Below are 20,388 nucleotides of genomic sequence, written 5' to 3' on the forward strand. Positions count from 1 at the left end.
TAACAGACGTGCAGCAGGGGATCGCAGAAGATGCTGGATGACACAACTGTAACCCAGCAATGAATGGAGACTGTGAAATAATGGTTTACGAATATTTTTTTCCAAAATTGCATATGTAAAATCATTACATCAGATCAAATATTGAGGGTACAGGACAACACACACAAACTGGAGGAGCTAGGAACCTTCCTCTTGTTTCTGTGTTGCATAACAAGGAAGCATAACAAGGTACACAAATACACAACTGCATTCAAACAAAATGCAGATGTCATAGAGATCCCACATGGACGCAAGTGCCATGAGCCACAACGGCTCAGTGTTTACTACCCGGCCGTCACCATGGCGACCGGGACGTCACTTCCACTCTGCGTGTCTGCGCTGCGTCCCAGCATGAGGGCACCTGGGCGGGTGTGTATGTATTATAACTAATTATTAATTAACCTCCTGTGCCTAATTCATCCTTCTGGCCCCTGATTGGTGGATCTTTGTATTTAAGGCAGGGAGGGCTTAGCCTCCCTTACGGTTATAGCGTGGATGTTATCTGTTGCTGACCTGCTATGCTACTGTGTTTCTGGGTTCCTGTGGATATTCTGCAGTGTTCTGATTGACCCTCTGTTGTGACCCCAGCTTACTAGACCCTTCTTGTACTCTGTTTGCCCTGTCATTTTTTTTTTTTACCTTGTTCTTAGATATTTTTGCTTGCTGCCAGCTACTACAGACCCCTGACCTTGGCCTATCTCTGATTATCAGCTATTGTCTTGATTACCATCTCCAACCTTCCTGCTGCAGGATTGCATATAAGCTTGCACTACAATAGTACAAGACCTGGGGGCGTCCAAGTACCTGTGAGCACATCAAGCTCTACGGGAAAGGCGGCTGCTATAGGCGCAGACCTCTACCACTAGTTCTGCCTGCTTATGTCAATAGCTGCTAGCCGTAACAGCAAGTTCAAATATAACACGTGGTAAATACTGAATTGAATGTTAACTTTCAGATGAGAATGGGAGGAGGGACTGCAAGTGGGATCAATGATCCCTATCAACAAAGACTGACAGGTGTAACAGATGTAGTTTTATTACCAATTTACAGGCAGAACTTGAGATGAATGCATGTGTGTGAACAAGCCCTAAAATCTCCCAAACTAACCTTTCTCTTGCATAGTACATATTGATGTAGCCATCTACTAGGTAGAGAGAAAACATAGGACAACCCTGCAACACTCAGCAACAAGAGGAAAAAAAATATTATAAACATCTAAAATGATCAAATGAAGAAATAATAAAAGTGAAAACACAAAACACTATGAAAGGTGGTCTAATGTTCTCCTGGAGCTGATGGTCAAGGACGAATGCCTCAAAGTGGTTTATCTACATGAGTAAGCTGCAGTGTGAACGTGTGTAAAGCACCACAGCTATAATCTTCCTTTCTCCAAAACAGACACAAACACTTAAAATATTTCAGATATTTAAAATAGTAATAAAAATATAGGAGTAAAAGTGAAGAAGACAGACAGGGAAAGGTAGATAGTATTGAATCCATTGGCTACATAACATATCGCGTAAACAAACAGTTTGTTGAACAAGTCAGAGCCAAACACTGCAAAAATAGGTTAAGGTACATTAATCAAGAAAGAAGACTGAAATGCTAAAAAAAAAAAAAAACATATTTTATATTTTTAATGCTTTTTATACCACAATATTACCTTTTGAATTAGAAGAAACTGCTGATCTTTTAATGGCATATGTCTTTAGGCACCTTTCGAACATGTCATCCCAAAGCTCCACCACACCGTCCTTCCCCCCGGTCACAAAACCCTGCCAAAAATCAATGAGCACCTTTTATATATAGTCAGTTACACAAGGTATACATGTTATAAAATATAAGTATCTTAACTTGTTGCATAGGTTATTATATAGATTGAATTTAAGCAAGATGAATGGTTTCTCTCAGTCTGGGGGTGGATGAATTACAATAGATCAAGATAGATTAGATTAGCTAGATAGAAATAGATAGATAGATATATACATATATAGATAGATAGCAGCGGCGCACGGAGGATTGTCGGGGGGGGGGGGGGGGGTTTCTCCCCGCCGACCCCAAAAAAACAAAACAAGAAAAAAACCCAGAGAGAGAGCGTTTCGCCAGCGCTGTCCTATACAGCAGCCGCGGCGCTGTCTAAGAAGCGTCTGCAGCGGACGCTTCTTTGACAGCGCCGCGGCTGCTGTATAGGACAGTGGCCACTTAGTTAGCGCAGGGGGGGTTTCTAGAGACTCAGAAACCCCCCCTGCGTGCGCCACTGGATAGATAGGATATGCTACATTTGTAAATGACTACAGCTACAATTCTTCTGTCTCCACAATACATTTTATACACTATATACACAATTAAAATGTCAATTATTAGTAATCACTGTTTTACAAATTCTTCCAAGAAAGAAAGCTCTTCCGGTGGGGTATACACCAAGGGCCTGATTCACTAAGGAACGTAAATGTTGATACATGCCATATTTTGCATAAAATCGCTCTGCACATGCCCAGAAACAAACCAAACACCAATGAACACAGCAACAGCCAATTCATCTTTGAGCACAAAGGACCCTTACCACAGCCTATGACTTCAGGGGTGGAACGGGGAGGGGACAGGGTGTATTCACATAACCCATGTACTTTAATACTTTAAGGGCGTGCCAAGCACAAGCTCAAGCAACAGTGTCAGATTCAAGTTATGGACATCTCAAAGGTACATGTTTTTCTGTCATATCACCAGTTACAGGTCAGGTGTAAGTGCTGCTTACTAGTGATGACGGGGAGGTATGAATGCTAGAACATTAATTTGCAATCAGGACCAACTGTAAAAATGCATTTTATGTATAGTAGACATTTATAACATCCTAATAAATGTTTTTTTTTATGGAGAAAATAATACATTTAAAAAAAAAATAATTATATTTTGTCATTAATGACTACATTGTTAACATTAATTCACTACATTATTTTTTTTTCTTCTCCTATGTGATCCTTTGAGACTTTATATTCTGCATATGTACAGGACGTATCCTGCAGTGTATTACGACGGAAATATCTTTACATCCGCTCCATGTTGATCCCGGACGTGCGTATGCCCGATTTAAAAAAAAATGCACAATGGGCCTGATTGATTAAGGAAAGTAAAGCAAAAAAATGAGTAACCATGCAACTTGGGAAAACAATGTTGCATTGGAGGGGGGGAGGAAAATTTTAAATGTGGGGACAAATGTATAGTTGGGGTAGGGCATGTCCTAGATCAACTTTAAATTTCAGTGTAAAAATAAAGCTATCGACGACTTTCCTCATGCTATGTGTCGTGGTTCATGATTATTAAGTATAAACATATCTTTGTTCTAATTTATTTATTGATGTGTACATGTTTGACATTCTTCAATAAAGAAATTTGAAAAAAATAATAAAGCTATCAAGTATTTGTGTGCTAGGTAAAAAAATAGCCAGTATTTATCTTATGTGCAAAACAATAAACTAATTTCCACCCCTTGCATTGTAACATGGTTTTGTCCAGGAGAAAATCTACTAATTTTTTTGCCTACTCTCCTTTATGAATGAGGCCCAAAATGTTTACTATGTTTACTTAGCGTGCCTTAATGAATCAGGCCCCAGATCTCTGCACACTGTACAAACACAATAACAACAATATGACACTGTACATATAAAGATGTCATCACCTTATCCAATGCGTACATGGCAAAGACAGGTCCATCATGGGCTTTAATAGTTTTGAGCAGCAGGACATCTTTCCAAACATAAATATCTCCAGTCGCTGCTCCAGAAAACACCAGGTCTTCTGCCCGTCCATAAGACACGCACATCATTGTCTCTAGTTTTCCAACAGTTCCAAAAGTTCCTCGTTTTGCGGTAAATCCACCCCCTGCCAAGTAACGATATATACATATAGATACGCATGCACACGCTTGTCAGCCGTAACACACTACCCACACATTGTTTGACATGACAGTCGTATCAGGATAATCCTAGTGTTCTAAAAGAGAATTCCTACAAAACTAAAAAAAGTTTTCTTTGGTTATTAGAAAGAGAAGATAAAATACAATGTTCTGCTAAGATTTGTTGAGGTGTTATCTTCACCCAGTGGTCCAGGTGCTCCTACATCAGCTTCAAACAGACAACCCTTGCTGAGAAAGGGAAAGGGAAACTAAGAGGAAGGGCATCAACGCCACTACTGTGTATGAAAAAGGCTTAAGCTGGGTATACACTACAGAAATTGCAACCAACTTTTTATGCCGAGCGATTTTACATGCGATCGATGGTCCGATCACTCGGTCCATGGACTGCATACTCACTAGCCTTGTTTAGGACGATAAAGGGAAGAGCGGACGTCCCTTTAGCGACTTTTTACAGCCATGTTGTCGTGAGCAATGATTGTAATTTCGTACTCACTGTTGTGGATCGGTCGGAAGTTTATACACACTACACAAAACGGAAACGAGATTGGAACGAAAATATTAAACGGTACGACCAACCAAATGAGGCGACAATCGTCCGTTTGGACAGACTTTCGACCATCGTGTCACTGCACACACTGACCTGACTTTTGAACGAACGGCCGTATGTCGGCTGTTTGAGCCGATTATTGGCCAAAAACAGTGTAGTGTGTACCCAGCATTAGAATGAGAGAGGATCGCAGACCTGGACCATTGGAGTCTTCGGGGTAAACCTGTCAAATTGGTGGAATGCAGCTAAGTAGATTTTCTGCAGTTTATCTTGTTTTAGTCATCTCTTCCCAAAACTAAATGTTATCTTATAAGGGATAGGCTGGGTGTATAGGAAAAGGAAGTCATACAATAGAGGCCGTTATAGACCACTGATGCTCTAAGTAAGGCTAGGTACACACTGGAGGTTTTTCACTCGATTATCGGGCCAATCACCAGATAAAACACCCGCTCGGACGCATATTGAGTCAGTGTGTATAATCACACGATGAATGACAAGTGTTTCAAAGTACTGATTGTTGTTTCATTTGGTTGGTTGTACTGTTTAATAATCTCGTTCCAATCGCCTTCCGATCATGTAGTGTGTATGCACTGACCATCACGATCTCCAGAGTTTACAGAGTCGTGGTCTTTTCAGCCGATGTCAGCAATGAACATGTTCCAGTGACTAAATGTAGAGAGTGCTCTAGATGGAATAATTCATTTATTAGTTTTGAGACTGAATATTTTGTTTCAAAGCCACAGATGCTAATGAAATTCGTAAGGACATGTGGATAGTAACAAGGCGGTTTTATTCAGTGTGACGGGAATGAATGAATGAGTGACTATTGTGCTGTCATTCTCTAAACTACTGAAGGACCAGATGAAGAGCACAGATCCGAAGGTAAATCGAGTGTCGTGTGTACGCACGAATCGCCCGAGCGATCGGACCTTCAGTTGTTAGTAAAACCTTTGTAGATAACACGTCAGTCGGAAAATATTTCAGTGTGTACCTAGAGTTAACCAAAGGCTACTGAAAAGCCTTGAGAGATTCATACAAGTCAACAAGTACAAGAACATACCTTCCTGCCTCTGCTACAACTCTCTAAGAGTAGAGAATAGCAACTCTGGTGTGGAGTAGAGACATAAGTATATAACGCAAGTAAAATGGACGTGCGTCCAACTCTACATAAGGCCCACAAAGTAAAACTACAATGTGACGCCCAGTGCTTTAACACCAGCACACCTAACACTAATATTACCTGTTTGCTGCCAGAACTTGATATGTTTTATGCCAACAGTTACCAGCTTATCAATATGATGTGGGTTACATTTCACAACAAATATTTTATCCTTGTGCCCTCTGTGGAAACAAGACACATCAGTTAGTGTAGATAGAAGACACTGCACCTTAACATAACACATGATAAATGCTCAATAATGCACTCACACCTTACATTCAGGACATAAAGCTACGTTTACTGTTTTAGTGTAGTCATATACTTTTGTTTGTCATATTTTGGGACACTGAAATTACACCGAAAACAGCTGATTTACAACTGTGTCATAAAATAGATATGATAACAATGTCACATACCGGGTTGTTGCAATTTTCTCTCCTTTTTTCCAGTCCCAGAATACGATTGTGTGGTTATCATCCAGGCCAACAGACACCAAACATTTACCATCAGCTGAAAGACAAGGAACCATTAGAAAAACGACATGGTAATTATCTATATCTTGTCTGCACTAGTATCTGAACTGAATTAGAAGGTGCTATTTCTTTCTTAATACTTGTTATGTTGTTCTTTCGCTATTTGTTTGTTTAAGACTTTTATTGCTAGCCTTTGTTGTGGAAGGTTATTAGTGGTTGATTGAAGTCACTGATCCACAGGGGCAGGCTGGGCCGGTCCCATAGTGGGCTACCTTGGGCTGGGTCACTAGGCCACCTGCATTTTTTTCCTTTAAAATAGGGGGCTGAGTCGAGTCTTGCCCCCCTGCTATAATTTGTCAGCCCTCCCCAGCTGATGCCATGTGTTTGTTACCCATACATAATCAGTGTGTAATGGCTGCAACTGTTGGCTGCGTATCTAGTATGTTTCTTTTAAAGTGTGTTTAGTTGCAAGTGTATTAAAGTTGATATAGCATAATTCAGAGTTATACCGGAGTAAAAGGTAGTACTTTTTACCTCCTGTTGCTGCCTTCATTGTAAAACTATCAAATTCTAATTTTCTTACATTCTCATTACATTTTTCATACCGCCACTTCTAAATTTCCACTACTACCAATGCTACATGAGCTGCAAAATCTATTATACAGAACATTTGATCAGATATGTGACTGTTAAGTTACTTCCCACGAAAATTAATTAGTAAACTAACAAGAACATATTTCTACTTCACCGGATTTGGATCTTGAGCTTAAATTATCCATTGACTCATACCATGCAGCTGAGAGCCATCAAATAGCCACAGACTGCACAATTAGCTTAAATATAGCATTTTGTCTTTCTTTAAAGGTATGAGAGTAGTAATTAGAGAAACTGCAGTCAGGGATGTGTGTAATGTATGACCATAAGTATGTATAAGCATTAACCCTCTGTGAGTGACTAGCCTCTCTGTCTATCTATCTATTTATCTCATATCTATCTATCTCCCTCCCCAGTATTTAATATTTAGCACAGTTCCTCCTACTATATTGTTTCTTCTTTGATGGGAATGTGTTCATTAACAGAATTTATCATATTTAATGACTTGAATCCTATTCTGCATATCAGAAATCTGTTCTGAACAACTATTAACTAGTTTAACCGAAAGAAAATGTATTACACTCTTAAGAGGACCACTTACATCTGTAACATGTCTTCTTCTGTTAATAACTGTCTAATCAAAGCCTAAGTGGAGAAAAATATTTCTCTACCAACCTGAGCTAGGAGATGATCCAGTAAGTGGGGCAATTTACAAGGCTCAGCTAACATGTTAAACAGACCAATTTACATGCTAATAATTGTAATCATTACCACTAATAGACGTAGTGTTGGAGGAGGGGGAGCAAAATGTTGTTAGGTGGCTGAAGGGGGGAACGAATAGAATGCTGCCCACTAATAATTGAACATGTTAAACATACTAAGGCAAAATCGGGGGTGGGATGCTGGTAATTTTTTTCTTTTCGGTTTTGGGTGTCCGTAACTAAAATAAGAAGTTACAGTCCTGTTATAAATATGGACTCAGAGGCTGACTTAAGCACCAATATTCAAATGCTTGCATTAAGACACAACATTGATGTTTATCAATTTCGGTATTTGACAGTGCCAATGAGTAATATTTACCCACTTCCATCAATACTATGACATTAGAGCCTGCAGGCTGGGAGCTGGTGAGCGACACTGTGCTATAAATTCTGGGTGCAGAGATCTTTCCAGGTGACTTTTATTAGTTATTATTAATTTATAGAGCGCTTACATATCCTGCAGCGCTCTGCAGACAGTGAGCTGTATTTATAGGGCATTAACAAGGAGACACAATAAATTGAGAACCATACACAGAAGTGCTTAATTGGCAAATAAGACATTTTCCGCATTAAGAGTGACTTACCTGAATACTGTCTCTAGGAAGTAGCTTGAAGATCTCCCTAACATTTCTCATTTTTTAAATTAGGCAGTTTCTATAGCACTTCACACAATAACAAAAAAATGATGTCCTACATTAAGGGGCTCTAACAAGGGTGAAACAGGTTGCATATAGGTTATATTCTGAGGCATGCAGTTAAAGAGGGGAGGAGCTTCAGTCTTCAGAATGCTTAACCCTTAAGCACCAAGCTCCTGCACTTCAACACCAAGGTTGAATATTGCATCGTCCAGTATTATAAACTATGTGCATTTCTGACTGACAAAAGTGAAAGTGTGCAGTTTATAATTTACCTACAAATAAATATGTAGCATAACATACTACTATAGATGGGGTAACAATCTCATACATACAGTAGGCATTTACTATTTGGGTAAGGATAGTGAAAAACCTGCAATGTAAATGCTTTTCTATAAAATGATATACAAAGGAGAAATGCCATAAAAATGGTAAAAGTAAAATATACAAAGTGTACCTGAAAAATCCAGCGCGCAGACCCCTCTCTGGTGCTGTCCTTTGAGCAGAGATAAGCACTTCAGTGTCTGTGTATCCCATACATGAATTGCTGCGTCTCTTCCAACCTGAATCACCGTCAAATATTACAGTCTCATGTCAGCTTTTCAAAATACATTCAAATGTCTGCACAGCTCAAAGAACAAGTGCCATCCTGTACAAGTATCTGAATTTTATGTATCAGCAAAATGAATGGCATTTGCACATAAGTTATTTTATAATAGCAACACTCAAAATATATCCACCAACTGCTTGAATTGTACGTATAATGTAACAATAGAAATAAAAATGGATAATTATCAATACACAACCATGTATCTATGCAAAGTCCATATACAGAGAATTATTGTTGATTGGTGACAGTGCTTGTATTACGGACTGCTATATAATAAGTCTACGAGCTGATCTTCTCAAACTTGGCCCACTGTCACCTTATGGGTTCACAGTCTAACATGATGAGCTCATGGAAAAAAGAGACAAACAGACAACCCCAATATGAATCCAATTCCAAACATAAAAATAATTCCAGTCCAAACACCAGATGGATGAAAATCTTACATTTTACATACTGTTGTTTGATAATAAATATAAAAATGTAATTTGTTGTACAAGAAATAATTAATAATGACATGAGCTTGATGGTGCATATGAGGCATCTGGCTTTAGAGACTTCCATGTTGAGATTGTCTGGTTGTCTCTTTTTTCCATGAGCTCACTGTGTGGAACATTTTTTGAACTCTGGTCCCATAAAAGAGACATTGGCTCAATCCCGTGACGGTCATCTCGCAGACTTATTATATAGAAGTCCGTAATACAAGCAACTTTGTCAAGACTAACAACAGGGGCTGACTAGGCTGGGGGACAGGGGGTCATCTTTCCCCGGACCCGGTCCACAGTGGGCTACCTTGGGCTGGGTCACTGGTGCTTGCTCTTATGTTCTGAATGGCAAAATAACTCAAAAAGTATTTTTCAGCTATCAAGCCATTCAGAAACAGGTATTAAAACTGTCCTGTCTTTTGGGTGGTGGTTTTGATGGCGGATTTAACAAAACCGCTGGCGGTTTAGCTGTTTTCAATCCGCCACACATCGCCAGGCAAACCGTCCTATAGTAAATGCGGAGGTTTGGACCAATAAACCGCCGGCGATGTATGGTGGTTTAAAATCACCACCAAACTCGAGTCTTAGTAAATCTAGCCCTATGTGTCAGTCATCAATATCAGCTGTCATTTACACCTGCCTTGTAGTTGGTGCAAATGATATAGCTGAAACCAAGTGCACTTACCTAGGACTTTAATCTGCCGCATCAGCGTCAGAATGCCCTTGACATGCCCGTACTGTACATTGCCTACGGTAGTGCCACTTCCCAACCCCCATTCCGCCTCTCCAGTAATAGGTAGTCATAAGTGACAATTGTGTTCTGACATGAATTGTATGCAATTACGGTCATGGGCATAAAGTCAGTTTCTGACCATGGCCAGCGGTATTTCATGCAAGATATGCTATGTAAATACGTCCGAACATGAATCAGGGCTACCGTGTGTACATATAATACACAAGTAATGTATGCTATAAAATAAGTCCCTGGATTTGATGAGCAGTGTAGGCATAACCTGGCTGTCCTACCATCATGAAGCTTGTCCTGCTCTTACCATGCACGATTCTCTCCCGGCTTTCCTATTAGTTTGCACCACAAGTTTCTGTCCCTTTAGCCTCTTGTTAATTTAACCCCCCTCCAGATACTCCGATCACCTTATGTTAGCAGGACCAAGCCTGGAACTCAGGGAAGCACAGTATGGATCATTCCTTTCCTCTCATGCATGTATTCACCACTATTCCTTTCACTTCATTCACAGCCCATCCCAACTCTCCATATGGAGAGTTGGGTCAGTTATTGTAGTTAGTAGTAGTTGTAGTCAGCTAACTCCATGCTTTCACTCAGTATAATCTGTTTAAAGTTACATTGCTGTCCATCCTCATTAAGTCCACTGCTCACCTGTTTTCTGGCCAGCAACCCTTTCCTTTGTACTGTCCTTTCTCTGCATTTCTTTACAATCATCTTATTTCCTTCTGTTCATCCAATTATCTCTCTGCTTCACAACAATATGTTTAATCTAATCTCTCAGCTCAGTCATAGTCCCTTTATCCTTACTGATTTACCATAGCAAGCATCATACTGTGCAGATCGCTTCTTTCACACCGGTACAGTATCCTTCATTAGTTCTAGTTCACCCTTCTCTTCCTTGTTCCTTCACACACAGTATTTTCATCATCCACTATCCATGCAGTCTACACAGTCATTGGGCTAAATTTACTTAGCTGCGGGTTTGAAAAAGTGGCTATAGCAACCAATCAGATTCTAGCTGTCATTTTGTAGAAAGTACTAAATAAATGAAAGCTAGAATCGGATTGGTTGCTATAGGCAACATCCCCACTTTTTCAAACCCGCAGCTTAGTAAATCTAGCCCATTATCTTGACCCCCTTCTGAAGCACAACACATTAGGCTGTGCCATTGTTGTTTTTTATGACTAGTTTGTCTACAGTCCATTATTACTGTTTCTCATAGAAGCAAACCCACTGCTCTTTTTCAATCATGTATGACCTTGATCTTCACAATTCATCTCATGTCTTTCTTTCTTTTCTTCCTTTATCATCACTTTGTATCCATTATTACTTCACTAAGTTCCAATTTACTAACAGTGCCCTTGAGTGTAAACCTTCCCTTTCACACCAATGTAATTTTCCCGTAAATTTGTGAAATCATCTTTGTTTTGAACTTTCTATGCTGCTTTATCACTTAACACTATTACGTCAATCCTAAACAACTCTTTATTCCTGTTCTTCTTTTCCTTCATTTAAAGATCACATTACATTCCTGCCAACCGAAAACACAAAAAAACCTCCTCATACTACACTTGAACCAAATGTTTCCCTTCTCTAAGACTCAAACAGTAGTAACCGCAAATGTCTCATTCATACTGGCTTCTGTCACAGACCTTGTTGTCCTCATTTTATCCAGTATACCCAACCACTACCGAATTCTACATTTTTCTCCTTAGCCCTCCATATATTTGTTTTCAGAACCTCAGACTTCCACTAATTTCTATACCTCATTCTCCTCAACACATTAGCTGTTGTACAATTTGTTTTCTCACCATTTATTATCATTTATTACGGGCAGCACAGTGGCCTAGTGGTTAGCACTTCTACCTCATAGCGCTGGGGTCATGAGTTCAATTCCCGACCATGGCCTTATCCGTGTGGAGTTTGTATGTTCTCCCTATGTTTGTGTGGGTTTCCTCCGGGTGCTCCGGTTTCCTCCCACACTCCAAAAACATACTGATAGGTTAATTGGCTGCTATCAAAAATTGACCCTAGTGTCTGTCTGTGAGTGTGTGTCTATATTAGGGAATTTAGACTGTAAACTCCAATGGGGCAGGGACTGATGTGAATGGGTTCTGTGTACAGCGCTGCAGAATTAGTGGCGCTATATAAATAAATGATGATGATGATTTATCTCACTTATTCCTTCCCTTAACCTCCAGTCATTTCATGCATTACCTCCTCCTATATCCTACATCACTTCAATGTTTCTTCTGCAACGATCAGTTCTATATGTCTAATCTTTCCTGATTCATCACATACACCCATCTCACCAGTCCCAGATTGGTCTCATACACCCATCTCACCAGTCCCAGATTTGTCTCATACACCCATCTCACCAATCCCAGATTGGTCTCATACACCCATCTCACCAGTCCCAGATTCGTCTCATACACCCATCTCACCAGTCCCTGATTCGTCTCATACACCCATCTCACCAGTCCCTGATTCGTCTCATACATCCATCTCACCAGTCCCAGATTGGTCTTATACACCCATCTCACCAGTCCCAGATTGGTCTCATACACCCATCTCACCAGTCCCAGATTCATCTCATACATCCATTTCACCAGTCCCAGATTCATCTCATACATCCATCTCACCAGTCCCAGATTCATCTCATACACCCATCTTACCAGTCCCAGATTTGTCTCATACACCCATCTCACCAGTTCCTGATACGTCTCACACACCCATCTCACCAGTTCCTGATACGTCTCATACACCCATCTCACTAGTCCCTGATTCGTCTCATACACCCATCTCACTAGTCCCTGATTCGTCTCATACACCCATCTCACTAGTCCCTGATTCGTCTCATACACCCATCTCACCAGTCCCTGATACGTCTCATACACCCATCTCACCAGTCCCTGATTCGTCTCATACACCCATCTCACCAGTCCCTGATTCGTCTCATACACCCATCTCACCAGTCCCAGATTCGTCTCATACACCCATCTCACCAGTCCCTGATTCGTCTCATACACCCATCTCACTAGTCCCTGATTCGTCTCATACACCCATCTCACTAGTCCCTGATTCGTCTCATACACCCATCTCACTAGTCCCTGATTCGTCTCATACACCCATCTCACTAGTCCCTGATTCGTCTCATACACCCATCTCACCAGTCACTGATTCGTCTCATACACCCATCTCACCAGTCTCTGATTCGTCTCATACACCCATCTCACCAGTCCCCGATTCGTCCCATACACCCATCTAACCAGTCCCTGATTCATCTCATACACCCATCTCACCAGTCCCCGATTCGTCCCATACACCCATCTAACCAGTCCCTGATTCGTCTCATACACCCATCTCACCAGTCACTGATTCGTCTCATACACCCATCTCACCAGTCTCTGATTCGTCTCATACACCCATCTCACCAGTCCCCGATTCGTCCCATACACCCATCTAACCAGTCCCTGATTCATCTCATACACCCATCTCACCAGTTCCTGATTCATCTCATACACCCATCTCACCAGTCCCAGATTCATCTCATACACTGATCTCACCAGTCCCTGATTCCTCTCATACACCCATCTCACCAGTCCCTGATACGTCTCATACACCCATCTCACCAGTCCCTGATACGTCTCATACACCCATCTCACCAGTCCCTGATACGTCTCATACACCCATCTCACCAGTCCCTGATTCGTCTCATACACCCATCTCACCAGTCCCTGATACGTCTCATACATCCATCTCACCAGTCCCTGATTCGTCTCATACACCCATCTCACCAGTCCCTGATTCATCTCATACACCCATCTCACCAGTCCCTGATTCATCTCATACACCCATCTCACTAGTCCCTGATACGTCTCATACACCCATCTCACTAGTCCCTGATACGTCTCATACACTGATCACACAAGTCCTTGATTCGTCTCATCACTAGATAACACTTAGCATTAATTATAAACATAGATATTTAAGTATTAAAAAAGGTGGATAGACCGCCTTCTAGACTGACTTATTGAATCATGAACACTACATTTGTGCAAACAGATTATTTAGCCCAGTAATACAGATTTTGGAGTATAAATTCCAGTAACGGGTTTACTTGCTATTCAATGCAAAAGATCTGATTGGCTTAAGTGTTCCTTGTATTAAATCCAATGCCTCAAATTGTCTCTTCATAAATAATTTAAAAACAGGTTCAATCTATAAGCTGTGAATATCAGATATATCACCACATTCATCACCTCTATCAGTAAGTCTGTTACATAATGTCTAATTTGTAAATTATAATGATGTAGTCATGTTCATGCAGATGACTTAATACTCTCTTATTATTATTACGTTGGCTTTAGGAAACTGAGAAAATCCTGCTTGGAAACAGTTGGATCTTTCAGCACAGTTTCCACTTTGTACAAATAATGTACAATATGAACCAGCTGTTAAAGCACCTGTCAGTGTCAGTCAGCCCCCAGACCCTTTGTTCTACAGTAACATAGCTGGTGAATTGTGCCCCGGGCCAAGTCCCAAGTGAGGGATGTGTTTCTTTTCCATGTTTACCTACAGAGATTGTACTCTTTGTATGTTGCATCATTTATATAATTAGAGCAGGTGTTCCCCCATTCAGGATCTCCTCCCACCATGGTTTAGTGTAGGCCTATACAACCCACGGAGGTACATTTTATGGTAGTAGATAATACACATACACTGCAACTGGAGAAGAAGAATGAGTGCTGAGCATTGTGCACAGGGTGACACAAGCCATCTTGGAAAGTATGAAGATGTCTCATTTAAAACCTCTATAATGGTTAACTTATCCACAGACTAAATCATCATTTCATGTAAAGGGTTCCTAAGGCTTTCATTGTTACTGACTGATCACAAAGTGACTGTCCAGCCTCCATCTGCATACAGTGTGAGAAATACTACTTACCTGGCCTGTGGCTACATAATCTTTCACTGGGTGAATGGCCAGACTGAGAATATCGTCATTGTGACCCAGGTACAGTCTTTGGGAATGCTGCAGCCTGTTGTAGACTGAAGCCACTGCTGCTACATGATAAACCACCTCTCCAGTCTGAGTGTAGAACAGGTTGTTTCTACAGTCAAAGCCTCTATAGCTAGAACAGAGAAAAGCGACAATAAATTATTAAATGAAGAAACAAACTGACATTAACAGAACAAAATAAAAATACCAATATGGCTCAACCACAAGCAATAGTGACGCTTATTCCCAAACCTAAAATAATTAGTGAATGCAGTGCACACTGATCTTGGTATAAGGAAGGTATTATACTAGCCATTTAACCAGGAAATCTAAATGAAATGAATTATGTAGATTAAGTTAATTTAAACTCAACAGTGGATGGTTGTAATTAGATTTCCTTGTTTGCAGTTAGTCCCCAGTCTGACACTGATAATTGATACCTAGGTTTAAAACATTATGTAAAAGAAGACAATTGGTGCATGCTGTGTTCATGCTTCACAGTGCATGTTCTCTAAACTCATTGAGCCTGATTCATTAAGGAAAGTAATGCAGAAAAAAATTTGCTCCCAGACAAACCATGTTACAATTCAAGGGGTGCAAATTAGTTTACTAGTTTGCATGTACGGAAAATACTGGCTTCTTTTTCATCTAGCACACAAATACTTGATAGCTTGAATATTACACTGAAATTTAAAGTTGATCTAGGACATGCTCTACCCCAACTATAAATCTGCCCCCACATTTTAAATTTACCTCCCCCTCCAATGCAGCATGGTTTTGCCCAGGTGCAAAGTTACATAGAAAATTGAAATAAAAATTACTTTTTTGTCATGTTATAATAACCAATTTAATTTAAAGAGTTTTAAGAAATAATCAGTCGAGGCGTCACATAGTTTATTTCTCAACCACATTTCAATTCAACATTTTATTTTAATATCTATATTTTAGCTTTTATTTTTCCTGTGATAATTATCATGACAGCGTAGTGGATATGGAGCTATTATTCACAATGGGATGGTTAAATAATTTCCAACAATAATGTGAAAGAAAAGCACTCAGCTGAAATGTGAATACGTGATGGTAATAACAATTAAAAGAAAAAGTAAGCAGGACAAGATCCAGGAAACTGTGCAAGTCAATTACATATATGCGTTGGCCCAAGACTTGTAGTTTCAATTAAATAGTTAAAATAATCAGAGTCTGTGCATTAGGCAAAAGAAGACTTCACATTTATCATTTGAATATTAACTAAATATTGTGCCATGGCAATATTTTGGCAGGACAGCAGAGTACGGGTACTTCGCAAATCTTTTTAACAAATTTAGCTACCCCCAAAATGGATATTCTATACAAAAAGTTTTTCTTACATCTTGGTAATGTTCGTCTGTCGTGCAAATATTGAATCATTATGTAATATTTTTTTTTTTGTTACAGGTATGTTTAAGTCCATTTAATAAGTATATTTTATATGTGTTATTTGAGTTCATATAAATAGAGTAAAGGGGGTAAATTTATCAAGCTGCGGGTTTAAATCGGAGTGTTCACATGTGTAAGAGTTCATGCACATTGCTGGCCAGGGAGAAAATGTACACTTGTGATTGGCTCGCCTAACTCCTGGGAGTAAATTTATCAAGCTGCAGGTTTGAAAAAGTGTAGATGTTACCTATAGCAACCAATCAGATTCTAGATATCATTTTGTAGGATGAACGACATAAATGCTAACTAGAATCTGATTGGTTGCTATAGGTAACATCTACACTTTTTCAAACCTGCAGCTTGATAGATTTACTCCCAGGAGTTATGCGAGCCAATCATCGTCTCATACACCCATCTCACTAGTCCCTGATTCGTCTCATACACCCATCTCACTAGTCCCTGATTCGTCTCATACACCCATCTCACTAGTCCCTGATTCGTCTCATACACCCATCTCACTAGTCCCTGATTCGTCTCATACACCCATCTCACCAGTCACTGATTCGTCTCATACACCCATCTCACCAGTCTCTGATTCGTCTCATACACCCATCTCACCAGTCCCCGATTCGTCCCATTTGCTCACCTCACACCAGGGAAGAGGAGCATCAGTAACTGAAGTTGCTGATGACATCCAGATAACTGTAGCTAACATAGTGATAAGACACTGTGCGCAAACGCATGCCGGAGACCGGCACTATTAAAAGAAGTACCCCATTAACGCAGAGGTATTATAGGTGTTGTTGTCCAGTAACTTGCACAATACAATGTAATGTTAATGACAACGGAAAGAAAACTGGCATTACAGGAAAAGCTTACCCATGTACAAACTTTAACTTCAAGCTTTCTTCTGGCGCCTTTTCTCTCTTAAGGGAAGGCAACGCATTTTGCTTTTCTTTATTTTGCTGCTTGAGCTGAGGTAGATCTTCTTTGTAAACCTTAAAATGAGAATGTGAAAACTGATGATGAGACTTGTCCTTTCTCTAGTTGTATTGTGAATGACAGTTCTCATTTATTGGCACCACGGACATATGCCAAAATTCCATCTCCAAAGTGAATAAGGCCTTAAACTGTTCCAGGACTGGAAATTGACTCATTACTGCGTCAATGTATTAATTTAAACCAGTGAAGTTAACTGTATTGGTTATTGCCAAACTTGCCAACTTTGGCACAAAGCTATCCGGGAGGGGGCGCCGTCATGGTAGCGTGGCCATGAGAATCTCGTTGTCAGGACCCATCCCTTGTCTAACAGGAGGGACGGGGCAGGGCTGGGATGACACAATTAGCCCGCCCCACACACTTCACCAAGGAAGAGGGCAGGCTGCGGGAGTTGCCCTGCTTTCCCGGGAGTCCGGGAAAACTCCCAAAAATTCGGGCGTCTCCCGGACATTCCGGAAGAGTAGGCAACTATCGTTATTACAGAATGTATTTTGCTGCCCTAGCTTGGTACACTTTGTAGTCCTCCTTTGGAAAGCTCCTGCCCCTATGGGTCATGTCCTCCACCACCCTGTGCTCCCCCCATTACACTACAGTGACAGCCGGAAGGGTACACATCTATCAGTACTGTACAATCCTTCTGACAACTGCAGGCAGAGCGTACAATAAATACTCTGCCACTGCTGTTATGGATGGCTGCTCGCTACAGTGAAAAAAAAAACTAAGCTTTTACTCTAATTGCAACGCTGAATGTTTCTACCAGACATTGCCAGAAATACAGACACAGGCTGAGAATAAATTTATAAAGAACAATGTTCCGCCAGAGGACAGAAAATAAGTGTCATCATTGCCTGTCATTGTTATTCCATATGCATTAATTTGTTCCTGTAAAACATTTACAAAGCTATTAAGTAAATGAATTGTGTAGGTGCTGATAGTGGTTACCATCTTTTTTATCAGTCTATAAAATCATTAAAAAGAAAACACATCTGTTCTGTAAATAATAGCAACCAATCAATTGAACAAACACTGGAGTAGACTTTTTATTATCAGATTACCTGCATTCTATAAATAAGCCACAGTGGTTATCAAAAGAACAACAAGCTTATGATATTATTAGCAATATTATTACATTGTTGATATATCTAGGAAATTTTTATTCACACACTTAACATACTGAGACAGAGTCACTGGATTGATGCTGAATGGCTGAGGGATATATCCCAGGCTTTTTGCCTTTGTACATTGAAAGTCCAGGAAAATGTGTATTAGTGCAAGCTGCTTGCTGGAGGGCTGGAGGCCTGGTTGAAAGCTCCCAGACCCCCCGTCCCTTAATGTGACGTTTGTTGATTTTAATTTTAGAAAGCTATTCTTTTATATTTAAATATATTGAAAAAGGTCCAGCAAGGTGGGTATAATATTTCAGGGTCAGAGCACAGCTAATGTTGGCACAATAAGATAATTAAACCACCAGTGACTCTGAATACATTGCAATGTAAAACAGGTCTCCATTATAGAAGTTGAATCTGTTCCTAATTAAGTGTGACTGGGGTAGAACGTTACAATTGCACAAGTACATAACACATCCGCCAACTCACCTCCATGTTTCAGCTGCAAGCTTGTATAAGTGTGACTTTCTTCATCAGTGCCTAACATTTTATCAGTGCTCCAGGAAAATATTCTTTGTCATACATAGTTAGTAACTAACAGAAAAACACATAAAATTCTCATATATTTAGCATTTACTTTCCCTATCCGTGCAAGTAAAAAGCATCTCTGTATTTGTTTTTAATTGATAGTTACATTATTAATGGGGTCTTTTCTGGATTATGGGAGTACACCAGTGTCCTGTTCATGTCTCATTCAAAGTTCTTAGAAAATAGAATAACTCAAACAAAAACAATAGGACATAAATAATGCATCCGCACAAATCCCCAAACAATAACTGCCATTTATTTACCTGTTCCCCCTGTGTATGAGGAAACACATTCTAGCTATTTGTGTATTCCCAGTTAGTGTGCTGCACTCTGTACTGACCTGGCGATCATAGTTGATTTGAATCTCCTGCTCAATATCAGAGTCTAGTTCGGGCACATCTGATAGATCCGAATCAGACTCTTCACTACAGGAATCAGTAATCCCCTCTGAGAATAAGAAACACATCATATCAGCTGTACAGAACATTTTACTTAGTATTGTATACAGGGGTGTAACTAGGAATATCTGGGCCCTATTCCAGCATTCTGGGCCTTATTCGTTAAGGAAAGTAAGGCAAAAAAAATAGTATGTTTTCTCCTGGACAAAACCATGTTACAATGCAAGGGGTGCCAATTAGTTTATTATTTTGCATATAAGATAAATACTGGCTGTTTTTCCATGTAGCAAACAAATACTTTATAGCTTTATTTGTGCACTGAAATTTTAAGCTGATCTGTAGTAGCCCCAACTATAAATCTGTCATCAATTTGCCTCCTCTTCCAATGCAACATAGTTTTGCCGAAGTGCAAAGTTACTCATTTTTTTAACTTACTTTCCTTAATGAATCAGACCCTGTGATTCTACGCACCATCATGAAATCATTCATTGTTATGAAGCCATAACAAGTTTATAGTGTGAAACATATTTTTATTTTTCATCTGGGAAGGGGCCCCGTGTGCTGACGGGCTCCATAGCAGAAACTATGTGGCAAATACTAACTGCACAATCATGGCAATCAGTGACTTTTATATTGGAAATCTGCTGATTCTAAAACTGCACCTTTTTTGTCATATCCTATCGGAGTACACAGATAAGCTGTACAAATAGGCTACTCTGTCTGTGAAGCCATATGTTATCACTTATATAGAAAATGACGTATACGACTATGTAGAGAACACCAAATGGCAAATATTAATTGTTAATATATAAAGCATGAATGAATGTCTTTACACTGCAGCTTTATTTCAAAGTAAAACACAACTGAGAGGTTACAATACAAACAACAAAATAAGATTCACAGTACTTAGATAATGACCAA

General features: G+C 39.9%; 1 protein-coding gene across 2 annotated transcripts in view; it reads right to left on the reverse strand.

Annotated features, from left to right (window-relative positions):
* The window catches only part of EML6 (EMAP like 6), a 131,047-nt gene that overhangs the window by 58,473 nt on the left and 52,186 nt on the right, over window positions 1-20,388 (reverse strand). For both annotated transcript variants that reach the window (XM_075204046.1, XM_075204045.1), the window contains exons 12-19: window positions 19,410-19,516; window positions 17,256-17,374; window positions 14,907-15,093; window positions 8,579-8,684; window positions 6,075-6,168; window positions 5,740-5,840; window positions 3,716-3,918; window positions 1,703-1,814 (exon numbers count right to left, since the gene is read on the reverse strand). In XM_075204046.1, the coding sequence (XP_075060147.1) occupies window positions 1,703-1,814; window positions 3,716-3,918; window positions 5,740-5,840; window positions 6,075-6,168; window positions 8,579-8,684; window positions 14,907-15,093; window positions 17,256-17,374; window positions 19,410-19,516 (1,029 nt within the window). The remainder of the gene's footprint in view (window positions 1-1,702; window positions 1,815-3,715; window positions 3,919-5,739; window positions 5,841-6,074; window positions 6,169-8,578; window positions 8,685-14,906; window positions 15,094-17,255; window positions 17,375-19,409; window positions 19,517-20,388) is intronic.

Source organism: Mixophyes fleayi, chromosome 3 (genome assembly GCF_038048845.1).
Source record: "Mixophyes fleayi isolate aMixFle1 chromosome 3, aMixFle1.hap1, whole genome shotgun sequence".
Lineage (NCBI taxonomy): Eukaryota > Metazoa > Chordata > Amphibia > Anura > Limnodynastidae > Mixophyes > Mixophyes fleayi.